Here is a 12,574-nt window from a genome sequence, read left to right on the forward strand (position 1 = left end):
GGTTCACAGTATCGAAGGCAACCTCTGACCCACTGGGAATGTGAGGAAAGAAATAAAAGCCGAAATAAATCATTCTCTCTACTATTATTCTGACATTTCACATTTTTAAAGTAAAGTGGTGATCCTAACTGACCTAAGACAGGGAATTTTTACTAGGATTAAATGTCAGGAATTGTGAAACTGAGTTTAAATGTATTTGGCTAAGGTGTATGTAAACTTCCGACTTCAGCTGTATATAAAAACAAAAACATCGACATAACACATAGAGAAAGGTTCAAACATAGTTTGTAAACAGTTTGTCTTTTTATTTGTAAATAAATTCTGTGTTCACATAAAGACACTAATTTGTATCAAAGGGAGTACAAAAAGCCGACATGAAAAGACAATTCGGCTCAATATTTTGAGGCTCCTCTTATGGATGTTGATGTGTTTGATGTGTTTTATGGCTTCATGGTTCTGTTGACTGAGCATGAGCCCATCCTGCAATAGACACTACATTTTCAGTAGTGAGACTAACATGTATTGATGGCTCACTTATTAAAAGATCTTGATAAAGTACAAGGAAATAAGACAGTGTTGCAGATGAGCAGCCTCCATCGATGTCTCACTCCTTCAAAAGATTCATGATGTAGCATTAATATTGAGTTGTCTGTGGGGCATAATGCTGTTGTAGTGTGGTGGGTTCAACACAGCATAGGCCTGCTGCTGTTTATTCTTCATCTGTGTTCCCCCAGGTTAAGAAATGGGAGACTGGTCTATTCTTGGCCGCTTCCTAACAGAGGTGCAGAACCACTCCACTGTGATCGGCAAGATCTGGCTGACCATGCTGCTTATATTCCGCATCCTACTGGTGACCCTGGTAGGGGACGCGGTGTACAGCGATGAGCAGTCTAAGTTCACCTGCAACACCCTGCAGCCTGGTTGCAACAACGTCTGCTATGACACCTTCGCCCCTGTCTCACATCTGCGCTTCTGGGTCTTCCAGATCGTACTCGTCTCCACACCGTCCATCTTCTACATTGTCTACTTGTTGCACAAGATCGCCAAGGATGATAAGTTAGAGATTGAGAAGATCCAGGTGGTCGCCAAGCACCCTCCTGCATGTGAAAGGCTCAAACATGTAGGGGTGGAGGGTGGGGAAGCCGTGGGGGCCAGCAGCCCCTCCTTCAACCCCCACTATGAGGAGGAGTGGGGCGCCCGGGAAGGGGAGTGTGTGGAGCAAAGCCTGCTGGAGGAGGACTTGAGGGAGGTGGGGGAGGACCCCACCGAGCTGTCCAGCCAGGTACTACTGACCTACATCATCCACGTGGTGCTGCGCTCCATCATGGAGATAGCCTTCCTGGTGGGCCAGTACTACTTGTTTGGCTTTGAAGTGCCTCACCTGTTCCGCTGTGAGACCTACCCCTGTCCCAACCGGACTGACTGCTTCGTGTCTCGTGCCACGGAGAAGACCATCTTCCTCAACTTCATGTTCAGCATCAGCCTGGGATGCTTCATCCTGAACATTGTGGAGCTGCACTACCTGGGCTGGGTCTATATTTTCCATGTGTTGTGCTCGGCCTGCTCCACATGTTGTGAGCCAGAGAGGGACCCTGTGGAACGCGTGGACCTGTATCACAACCACAACCCTCTGCTGCTGCAGCTCAAACACTCCCTACGAGGCAGGGTGGTCCTGCAGACCCCCCCCTCCGATGTCCCAGGAGAAGAGCAGTGGCATCTTGTCAACCCACACCCCTGCCATCTCCTTTGAGACGGACTCCACAGTAGAGTGCACCTCCAAGAGGAGCCCAGATGAGAAAGAACGCACTAAGGCCAAACTGGTCAACATGTCCAAAACAGGCAGAGGCAAGAAGTCCTGGCTGTGAACTATCAATCTGTCCTTTCCTTTAAATATTCTTCCTTTGCTTCCTCCTCTGATTGCATTTGTTCATCTGACGATTGATTTCATTTGTTTACAGTAAGACAGAGTACAAAAGCAACAGTCATTTGAGTCTTTTGCAGTTAATCTTAAGAAATTCCCATAGCACACAAAAGAGGTGAACCTATAGTATGCAAAAGCATACAGACTACATGCTCACATTTCTGTGTACAGGGCCGGACCCAAGCCTTTTGGGGGCCCTTAGCGAGATTTAATTAAAATGTTTTGCCCGAGAAGTGAGGTGGCCCACTAACCAAATCCTGCTTAGGGTCCCCAAAAGGCTAGGGCTGGCCCTGTACAAACAGAAATGTGAGCACATACAGTCTGTGTGCTTTTGCATACAATGGGTTCTCCTCCTTTGCGTGCCATGGGAAAAATGTATGTTTAAAAGTTAATTTCCTGCAATTCTACACATTTTACCTTAGGGAGTAGGGAAATGTTCCAGTTTTAAAGCAAGCTTTCTGCAATTCTACACATTTTACTTTAAGGAGTAGGGAAATGTTACAGTTTTAAAGCAAGCTTTCTGCAATTCTACACATTTTACTTTAGGGAGTAGGGAAATGTTACAGTTTTAAAGCAAGCTTTCTGCAATTCTACACATTTTGTCAATACTTGACATGTTAATGATATCTGAATGAGAGGGCCCCCTGGATCAATGAGGTTCCCCCTGGAGGTCACGGTCCCTGGACACCTGCTCTGCATGCCCGGTCAGTATTTGGCCATGATTATTACATGTTTAGATAACTGGCTAGAATAACTTACTAATCAAAAAATTGTTAGCTGACATGGCTAATTGAATGACTTTCAGTGACTGATAGAACAAGAGAAAATCTTCTGATGCACAGCCAAATTTCTAAATTTCACCTTGTGTATTCTACTACTCTAACTAAAAGAAAATGTGCTGCTTATGCCTGGAGTGTACAGGGGTACAAATGCAACCACCTTGGTAACTATTCATATAACATCTATAATATAACCAATGATATGGTTTCAAAAGGAAATAACACTTGCCACTATTACAACATATTCAGTGCATTCGGAAAGTATTCAGACCCCTCGACTTTTCTCACATTTTGTTACGTTACAGCCTTATCCTAAAATGATCCTTAACCTATTTTCGTCATCAATCTACACACAATACCCAATAATGACAAAGCAAAAACAGGTTAAGAAATTCCTGCAAATGTACAAAAAAACTCAAACTGAAATATCACATTTACATAAGTGTTCAGACCATTTACTCAATACTTTGTTGTAGCAGCTTTGGCAGCGATGACAGCCTCAAGTCTTCTTGGGTATGACGCTACAAGCTTGGTAAACCTGTATTTGGGAGTTTCTCACATTCTTCTCTGCAGATCCTCTCAAGCTCTGTCAGGTTGGATGGGGAGTATCGCTGCACAGCTATTTTCAGGTCTCTCCAGAGATGTTTGATTGGGTTGAGTGGCTGGGCCACTCAAGCACATTCAGAGACTTGTCCCGAAGCCACTTCTGCATTGTCTTGACTGTGTGCTTAGGGGCGTTGTCCTATTGGAAGGTGAACCTTCGCCCCAGTCCAAGGTCCTGAGTGCTCTGTAGCAGGTTTTCATCAAGGCTCTTTCCCTCGATCCTGACTAGTCTCCCAGTCCCCGCCGCTGAAAAACATGCCTACAGCATGTTGCAGCAACCACCATGCTTCACCGTAGGGATGGTGCCAGGTTTCCTCCAGATGGTGACGCTTAGCTTTCAGGCCAAAGAGTTCAATCTTGATTTCATCAGACCAGATTATCTTGTTTCTCATGAGTCCTTTAGGTTCCTTTCGGCAAACTCCAAGCGGGCTGTCATGTGTCTTTTACTGAGGAGTGGCTTCCTTCTGGCCACTCTACAATAAAGGCCTGATTGGTGGAGTGCTGCAGTGATGATTGTCTTTCCACAGAAGAACTCTGGAGCTCTGTCAAAGTGACCATCGGGTTCTTGGTCACCCCCCTGACCAAGACCCTTCTCCCCCGATTGCTAATTTTGGCCGGGCAGCCTAAAAATAGTCTTGGTGGTTCCAAACGTCATATCTCGGAGTTCTAGGGACAATTCCTTCGACCTCATGGCTTGGTTTTTGCTCTGACATGCACTGTCAACTGTGGGACCTTATATAGACAGGTGTGTGCCTTTCCAAATCATGCCCAATCAATTGAATTTAACACAGGTGGACTCCAATCAAGTTGTAGAAACATTTCAAGGATGATCAATGGAAACAGGATGCACCTGAGCTCATTTTCGAGTCTCACAGGAAAGGGTCTGAATACTTCTATAAATAATGTATTTCTGTATTGTGTGTAGATTGATGAGGAAAACATTTAATTTAATCCATTTGAGAATAAGGCTGTGACGAAACAAAATGTGGAAGAAGTCAAGGGGTCTGAATACTTTCCCGAATGCACTGTACAATAAACAAATTATTTTGACCATTTATCAAGCTATTATTATTAAAGTTTTTGGGGGGCATTTTGTCATAAAATGATTTTCTCAGTACCATACCAGCTTTACCTCATGTTAGAATCTAGTGATTCTTAGAGAAAATTGCCCTTTTCCTCTTGATTAGAAGATGACTTGAGTAACTTTAACGAGGTATCTTTTGAGCAACTGAGTACTGTTTTTTGATGAGAATGTGCTCACTCGGACTGTGTTCACTTGAAAAACAATAAGAAAAACAAAATTACCCAAAATTCTATTAGGGAAGGAGAGCATCTGTAGTGAACTAGTTGTGAACTTCGTAGCAAAGAATGTATCAAGAATGCACTGTTGAGCAGTGAGCCCATTTCAGAACCAAGCACTAACTTTAGATGCCTTGGTTTGGTAAATTGGATCTCCAGGAAAACAATGTCATACATTTTTGTAGATCACTGAATAAAATGATTCCAGAATTAACAGTGGATACTATTGTGTTTTGTTCCATGTAGCCTATGAAAAGAAACATATCATCGAAACAGGCAAAGAATAAAGGAGATATGCTACACCTACATCTGAACTCTAACCAAGTAAAGTAGGACAGCTGTTAAAGGGATAGTTCACCCAAATTATAAATTATCACATTGGTTTCTTTACACTGTAAACAGATACTGGACAAGGTATTTCAGCAATCCATGCTTTGTTTTTTCCCCCTTGCATGGCTTCTAAATGCTAACGTTCTAACATTTGTAACACAAATCACATTCAAGTCATGGGACCGATATTAGCATTTTCCGTGCATCATGTCCAAATCATCCAAAAGTATCTGAAATTGATTGTAAAGCTCAACAAAGTCACTTATAGATGATTTTAACATGATGCTTGACAAATATTGGTCCCATGACTCGAATGAGATTTGTTCCACAGATGCATTTGGTGCCAAGGAAATGAACCCGAAGCATGGATTGCTGTCATACCTTGTTCAAAGACTGCTTACAGCTCGTGTCAAACTCATTCCACCGAGGGTCGAATGTCTGCATGTTTTTGCTCCACCCTTGTATTGGATTGTTGAATTAAGGTCACCAATGAGTAAGGAACTCCCCTCACCTGGTTGTCTAGGTCTTAATTGAAAGAAAAAAACACAAACACACAGACACTCAGTCCTCTGTGGAATGAGTTTTACACCCCTGGCTTAGAGGCTAAGGAAACTGAAGTGTTATTTTGTAATTTGTGTTAACTATCCCTTTAAATGATGAACAGTTAGGGACTATGCTTTTCTGAAATGCCTTTATCATGGTCCTTTGTATATGACGAACCACATGCCATTCAACTTTAGTCCAGATGAGGATTGTATTTTAAAAAAAAACACACACTTGATTTGTTTTCCTAAATGGTCATGTAAGATATAAACTCAGCAAAACAAGAAATTTCCCTTTTTCAGGACCTTGTCGTTCAAAGAAAATTAGTAAAATTCCAAATAACTTCACAGATCTTTATTGTAAAGTGTTTAAACACTGTTTCCCATGCTTGTTCAATGAACCATTAACAATTAATAAACATTAATTGAGTGACTTTCAGTGACTGATATAACAAGAGAAAAACTCCTGGTGCACAGCCAAATTTCGAAATTGCATCTAGAACGTCATTAAGACACTAACAGTTTACAGATGTTAGGCAATTAAGGTCACGGTTATGAAAGCTTAAGACACTAAAGAGGCCTTTCTACTGACTCTGAAAAACACCAAAAGAAAGATGCCCAGGGTCCCTGCTCATCTGCATGAAGGGCAATAAATTGCAATGTCCGTACTGTGAGATACCTAAGACAGCGCAACAGGGAGACAGGATGGACAGCTGATCGTCCTCGCAGTGGCAGACCACGTGTAACAACACCTGCACATGATCGGTACATCCGAACATCACACCTTCGGGACAGGTACAGGACTGCAACAACAACTGCCTGAGTTACACCAGGAACGCACAATCCCTCCATCAGTGCTCAGACTGTCTGCAATAGGCTGAGAGGTGCTGGACTGAGGGCCTGTTGTAAGTCAGGTCCTCACCAGACATCACCGGCAACAACGTCGCCTATGGGCACAAACCCACCGTCGCTGGACCAGACAGGACTGGCAAAAAGTGCTCTTCACTGACGAGTCGTGGTTTTGTCTCACCAGGGGTGATGGTCGGATTTGTGTTTATCATCGAAGGACTGAGCGTTACACCGAGGCCTGTACTCTGGAGCGGGATCGATTTGGAGGTGGAGGGTCCGTCATGGTCTGGGGCGTGGGTCAAAGCATCATCGGACTGAGCTTGTTGTCATTGCAGGTGATCTCAATGTTGTGCTTTACAGGGAAGACATCCTCCTCCCTCATATGGTACCCTTCCTGCAGGCTCATCCTGACATGACCCTTCAGCATGACAATGCCACCAGCCATACTGCTCGTTCTGTGCGTGATTTCCTGCAAGACAGGAATGTCAGTGTTCTGCCATGGCCAGCGAAGAGCCCGGATCTCAATCCCATTGAGCACTTCTGGGACCTGTTGGATCGGAGGGTGAGGGCTAGGGCCATTCCCCCCAGAAATGTCTGGGAACTTGCAGGTGCCTTGGTGGAAGAGGGGGGTAACATCTCACAGCAAGAACTGGCAAATCTGGTGCAGTCCATGAGGAGGAGATGCACTGCAGTACTTAATGCAGCTGGTGGCCACACCAAATACTGACTGTTACTTTTGGAACCCCCCCTTTGTTCAGGGGCACATTATTCAATTTCTGTTAGTCACATGTCTGTGGAACGTGTTCAGTTTATGTCTTTAGTTGTTGAATCATATGTTCATACAAATATTTACACATGTTAAGTTTGCTGAAAATAACAGTGAGAGGATGTTCTTTTTTTGCTGAGTTTAACTTTCCAAACTTTTGTTTAGTTGTTAATGATCCTACATAATATTGTCTCTCAAAAATGAGCCTGTTCAATTGGAAAACAAATGGACAAAGTTAGGAAGTATGGCTACAATAGCCTAGGCCAGGCCTATAGACTAGGCTACTTTTGACATGATTATGTTTATGAAATTACAGACAATAGCCTGTATCAGTAGCCTACAGTAGTGACCTATAACCTACTAAGATAATATATTTTTTTTGCACACAATCATTCGATGCCGGGCTCTCTAACCCTATTCCTGGAGAGATACAATACTGTAGGTTTTCACTCCTGGTTAATTACAACTGGGTTTGGAGCAAAAACCTACATGAGGGTAGCTCTCCAGGAACAGGGTTGGAGAGGCCTGTTCTAAAGTACGCTAAAGGCACAGGTTAGTCAACAGACTACTTCCACACCGTTTCCCAATCAGTCTATGATCCCTCCCATATTTTTTTCGCTGGGCTGAGGCTGGGTCCCTATATGTCCTCAAATCAGCCAGGAGGGGTCACTGCGAACAGGCTGACGGTAACTATTCCTTTAAAAGACTGGACTTCTCGACTGCCCTGCATTGACACTGTACAGTAAACTGGTGAAAAGCTACTGACAATCACGCTCAACCCTTCATCGGACAGTTCACCAACTCTAAACCTGCATATCACTGAGTGGTGAGTAACCTACAAGTCCCCTGATAAAATACAATAGACCCGGGTCTGTACATCTTTCCTCTCTCGATAAAACTGTTTGTCATCTGAAGCCACCGGTGTGATAATGAATGCAAAGTAGCTTAATGTGAGCGCATTATGACCAAACTGTTACTAGCCGCGACTGTAACCTATCCACAGTAGTGGATACACGAGTAAACAGCGACAATGTATCAATTATGTTAGGTATATGTTTCAGGTGTAACCAAACTGGTTACATTGATTTACGTTAATGTCATTATTTCTCACTGTGGATAGTTATGGGGTAAGTGGCTCGCATACGCTATCGTATTGCAGACATTATAGGCTACTGTGATATTGCCGGTTTGTATTTAGTTTATATCCTTTAGTTTTTAGATCGTCTACTCAGTGTTTGCATGCATGTGCTTCTCAATGCAATGCCATGCGGCACGAAACGCACGGGGAGGATCAGTAGCTTAGTTGCTGTGTAACAGTGAGGCTGGAGTGAGGTGGTCAGGAAGGGAATGGCTCTTGAATCCGCAACCTGATTGGAAGATGATTCATACACAGATTTATAAATTGTTTCGCTGTGACAGCTAGCCATATTATTTGGCCCCTCAGGACTGTACTGGTGTAAAGGGGGTCTACTTCAGAAACACAGAACTCCTACTGGTCTCTTTTCTTCGAGCACATTCGTTTTTAATGAAGGGTCCACAGGGACACACACTCTTCGCATTATTAAGTGCCATATCCTTCCCACTGACAACCTGCAAATAATAGTATTTGTCACATCAATGAAATGTTACACAAGACATCAGCATACCAACTTCTTTAGGAAACCACATAATAATCTGCTTTAGAAAAGTGTCCTCTTAAAATCACGTGTCAGTGCAGTGGTTTTGAGAAGTTTCACAGAGAGAAGAAGCAACATTGTTATTTAATGAAAGGCAGCCTCTAACACATGTGATACCCTCACTACAACCACAGTGTCGGGGTTCTCCTACCTAGCCCTTGGTGATTTTAAGTTAATTGACACATTGAAATGCATTGCTTTGTAAAGCTGACTCATACCCTTATGTTCTGGATAAACATGCATGACACATTATATTTCACAGGTTTCTTGCATGTCATGAGGCTTTGTCTTTAGCCATGGGCATGACACATGATCTGTAATGATATCTCATTGCCATTGTATTGGATGATTGTTGGATTATTGCCTAAGACTTACTTTATAGTCTCCTCTCTCCTCAGGGCCCCTCTGTTGATGACATTCCTAACTGTCACCCAGATGCTTCCATGACCAGGGTTGAAAGCCTGAACTGAAACCTCACTTGTGTATGGAACCCCCCTGGTTTAAACCTACACAAACCAACCTTGAGGGGGGTTGCTATTTGGAGCTAAATATGTTTCATCTGATCAAGAAAGACAAGGATGAGAGGAAGAAGGACAAAAAGGACAAAAAGGAGAGGATGTCCCAGGCAGAGCTGAATAGTCTGGCGGAAATGAGCCAGCGGCGGGGCTTCTTCAACCTCCACCGAGGAGTCTCTAAGCGGGACAACAAAGGCAAACTGGAGATCTCCAGCCCCATCCCTATTAAGGTAGCCAGCAACACAGAGCTCAGCCTTACTGATCTAGATGCTGATCGCTTCAGCAACCGTGGCAGCATGGTCCTGGACTTGGGCCAGATGAGTGCCGCCAGCTCCAGTGATGACATCAAGGGGGAGTGGGGACAGGATCCCTGTCGCACCTCTGTTAAGGAGCGAGCGGCAAAGTTCGGCAGCTTGGCAAAGCAGAACTCCCAGGTGGGCCAGGTCATGAAGCGCTTTTCCTCCCAGAAAAACAAAGAGGAGAGTGTCTCTGAGGCCTCCACACCAAGCTCAACACAACCATCTCCCCAGATAGAGAACAAGGTGTTTGACCACCACAGACATGACTCCCATCTGCATCTCCAGGGCCACGGCAGGGCTGGGAAGAGGGTTCATATCCCAGAGGTGGTGGAGAAGACCTTCCCGGCAGACCTGCAGCTGCCTGGAGTCTTGGCGCTGCCCATGCCCGAGCCCAGGGAACTGGAGCTACAGCGCCGCAACACAGGAGACTTTGGCTTCTCCTTGCGCCGCACAACCATGTTGGACCAGCAGCCTGATGGTGGGGCCTACCGCCGCGTGGTTCACTTCGCTGAGCCTGGAGCCGGGACCAAGGACCTGGCGCTGGGGCTGGTGCCTGGAGACAGGTTGGTTGAGATCAACGGGCACAACGTGGAGAGTAAGAGCCGGGACGAGATCGTGGAGAAGATCCGTCAGTCTGGGGACTCTGTGAGGCTGAAGGTGCAGCCCATTGTGGAGCTGAGTGAGCTGAGCCGCTGCTGGCTGAGGAACAGCAGAGAGGCCTACGATGTAAGTACCTAATTTAGCATGATTGTTCAACAAGATCAACAATGTTATAGCAGTCCGTTTGAAGAACCAGCCTGACTGAGCTGCTGTTTCTCTGTGCGATTCATGTTGCTGAGATATTGCCAGTAATAGATTCCACATATCAGTGGTGTCTTTGCTGATGACGATGATGTCATCGAGAGAATTTGTGAAGGTTCTGTTGGGAAAGGATGGTTCCTTCCGAATGTTTGTGGGTTTTTAATTATCTTACAGATTGACTACTGCACATGTTACATACTTTTATCGGATGCTTGCCTCTTATGTAACCACACATCTACATGGTTCCACAGTCATGTCACAGAGAGGGTGAATGCCGGGTGTGAGGAGAGGCTTGATGACCCTGTTCTGTGTGCACTGTACAGTCCCCCCCCTGACACCAAACAAAGGAGAGTTGGAGAGGAGTTTTGTAGGACAATAGCACAATGACTACAACGGCCCCATGGCCATATGCTCTTGAAATGACAAGTCAAGGGCCAGTTTTCTGTAATATCTCATGACATAAGTTTTTGGTTCCAAGTTGCACTGCAGTAGTTAAAAAATAAGCATATTGTTATGGTTTTCATCATGATTTTATGGACTTTTGGTCATTACTATATGTCTATTTTACAGTGTGTTAGTTTGTCGATTGGAAGTGTGGACACAAGCTCTGTTCTGAACCTCCCACTTCTAACATTTCAACCCCACGCACACTCATGTTCCTGTGTAGCAGGTCTTTCTACTGTCATCTCTCTGGCAGGACTCGTCTGTCACTTCTGCAGCAGAATATCAATATTCTCTTTTCATTTCTCCTTATTAGGGCCTATTCTCAAAGATAATTCTAAAATAAAGCAGTGGCTATTGCATGCCCATTTGTCCTGTAGAGATTTGGGGACATCACAAACTCAAGTAAGGACCTTGCAGATTCTTTGCTGCTTTGTTCCATAAACAAACGCAGCGGTGGCAGGGCTTCAGCAGGAGTTTGAGTGAAGGGTGAAAGCTGGTCATCACTCAAGTCTCCAGACAAGATGAATAGGAGGAGGGTCTCTAAGCCTTTGCCACTCCCTAGACTGAGTATAAGTCTGTATCCTGGTTCACTGCTGCTAGGGTGATTCTGAGGTTCTACACATATGTGTACCCAGATCGCACACACCCCCTGCTGGGCCAGGTTAGTGGGTATGTCAGTTATGAAGCTTAGTACCTACCACCCAGCAGGCCCATGGCCTATAGTTACAGATGTCCTACTGACTTAGGCTCCAGAGAGAGCCCTGACTGGGGTATTATTGGCAGGTTCAATACACCAAGCAGGTCTGGACTGGTCTTATGTTTTACACCATGTGCTGCAGTTGAGCATATCCCGGTGGCATGTATTCATGGATGCCAAGGGAAGCCAGCCCCCCCCAAATATTTGACCTAAAAATAAAAAAAACATAGATTGAATCAGTTTTCATCTCTGTGTTTTCATACTGTTCCTTCAATTTTCAAGAGGCTGAATGTATCTCATAGGAGAAAGCATCTGAGCGAGTGAAACAGCACCCCTCTGTCTCCATGTGTAGGCCATCTATCTGATGATGTCTGCTCCAAACCAGTATGAAATTGTTGCTGCTCGTAGCATTGCAGGCAATAGAAGCCAGTGAGGATCTGGCCTCCCATGACAAAAAAAAAGCATTAAAAAAATTGCCATCAGCATTGAGCTGAACTGTGAATGGTCCTGGCGCACCAAAAAAAACAAACTAAATTGGCCATGGATGGAGATAGGGAATTGGACTTGTGGTTTTACTTAATTCTGGGATAACAAAAAAATAAAAGCGTGTACTGTATGACCGAGTGATATACCGTTTCATCAACATGAGAGAGAGGAGGATGGCATTGGTGAGTCAACATGTTTTTTTACTTGCACGAACACACACACACACACACAAATCAGAACAATGGACAGCCATATATTTAGCTTACATTGATTGGACTAGATTGTTTTTGGTATCTTTTAGTTGACAGTGTTTTAGCAGAGGTGATTTGATGACTGTGAAATGGTGCTGGAATAGTGGAGGCAGCACATGTTTCCTTTGCGACTTGCAGTAACTCTCTGTGGTTCTAAAGCAATTGTTATTTAGTTTTCCAACAATATTGGAAACATAAACTTGCTAATGTTACTGTACATGCAATATGCTTTGTGGTCTTCACTGGACAGAGGTTCCTATCCCGTTCTGTGATAAAACAAAGTTTGGTTGAATTTACTGCTACTGTCTTATTGTCC

The 12,574-nt window shown here is 44.3% G+C and overlaps 1 protein-coding gene and 1 pseudogene across 1 annotated transcript in view; both read left to right on the forward strand.

Moving 5' to 3' along the window:
• Positions 1-738: 738 nt before the first annotated feature.
• Positions 739-4,796, forward strand: LOC115104712 (gap junction delta-2 protein-like; annotated as a pseudogene).
• A 2,986-nt stretch (positions 4,797-7,782) lies between these two features.
• The window catches only part of LOC115105774 (unconventional myosin-XVIIIa-like), a 113,215-nt gene continuing 108,423 nt past the window's right edge, over positions 7,783-12,574 (forward strand). Inside the window, exons 1-2 of the mRNA XM_029628146.2 lie at positions 7,783-7,915; positions 9,164-10,305. Coding sequence (XP_029484006.2) covers positions 9,250-10,305 — 1,056 coding nt within the window. The 5' untranslated portion in view covers positions 7,783-7,915; positions 9,164-9,249. The remainder of the gene's footprint in view (positions 7,916-9,163; positions 10,306-12,574) is intronic.

This window comes from Oncorhynchus nerka, linkage group LG22 (assembly GCF_034236695.1).
Source record: "Oncorhynchus nerka isolate Pitt River linkage group LG22, Oner_Uvic_2.0, whole genome shotgun sequence".
NCBI classification, from domain to species: Eukaryota; Metazoa; Chordata; class Actinopteri; order Salmoniformes; family Salmonidae; genus Oncorhynchus; species Oncorhynchus nerka.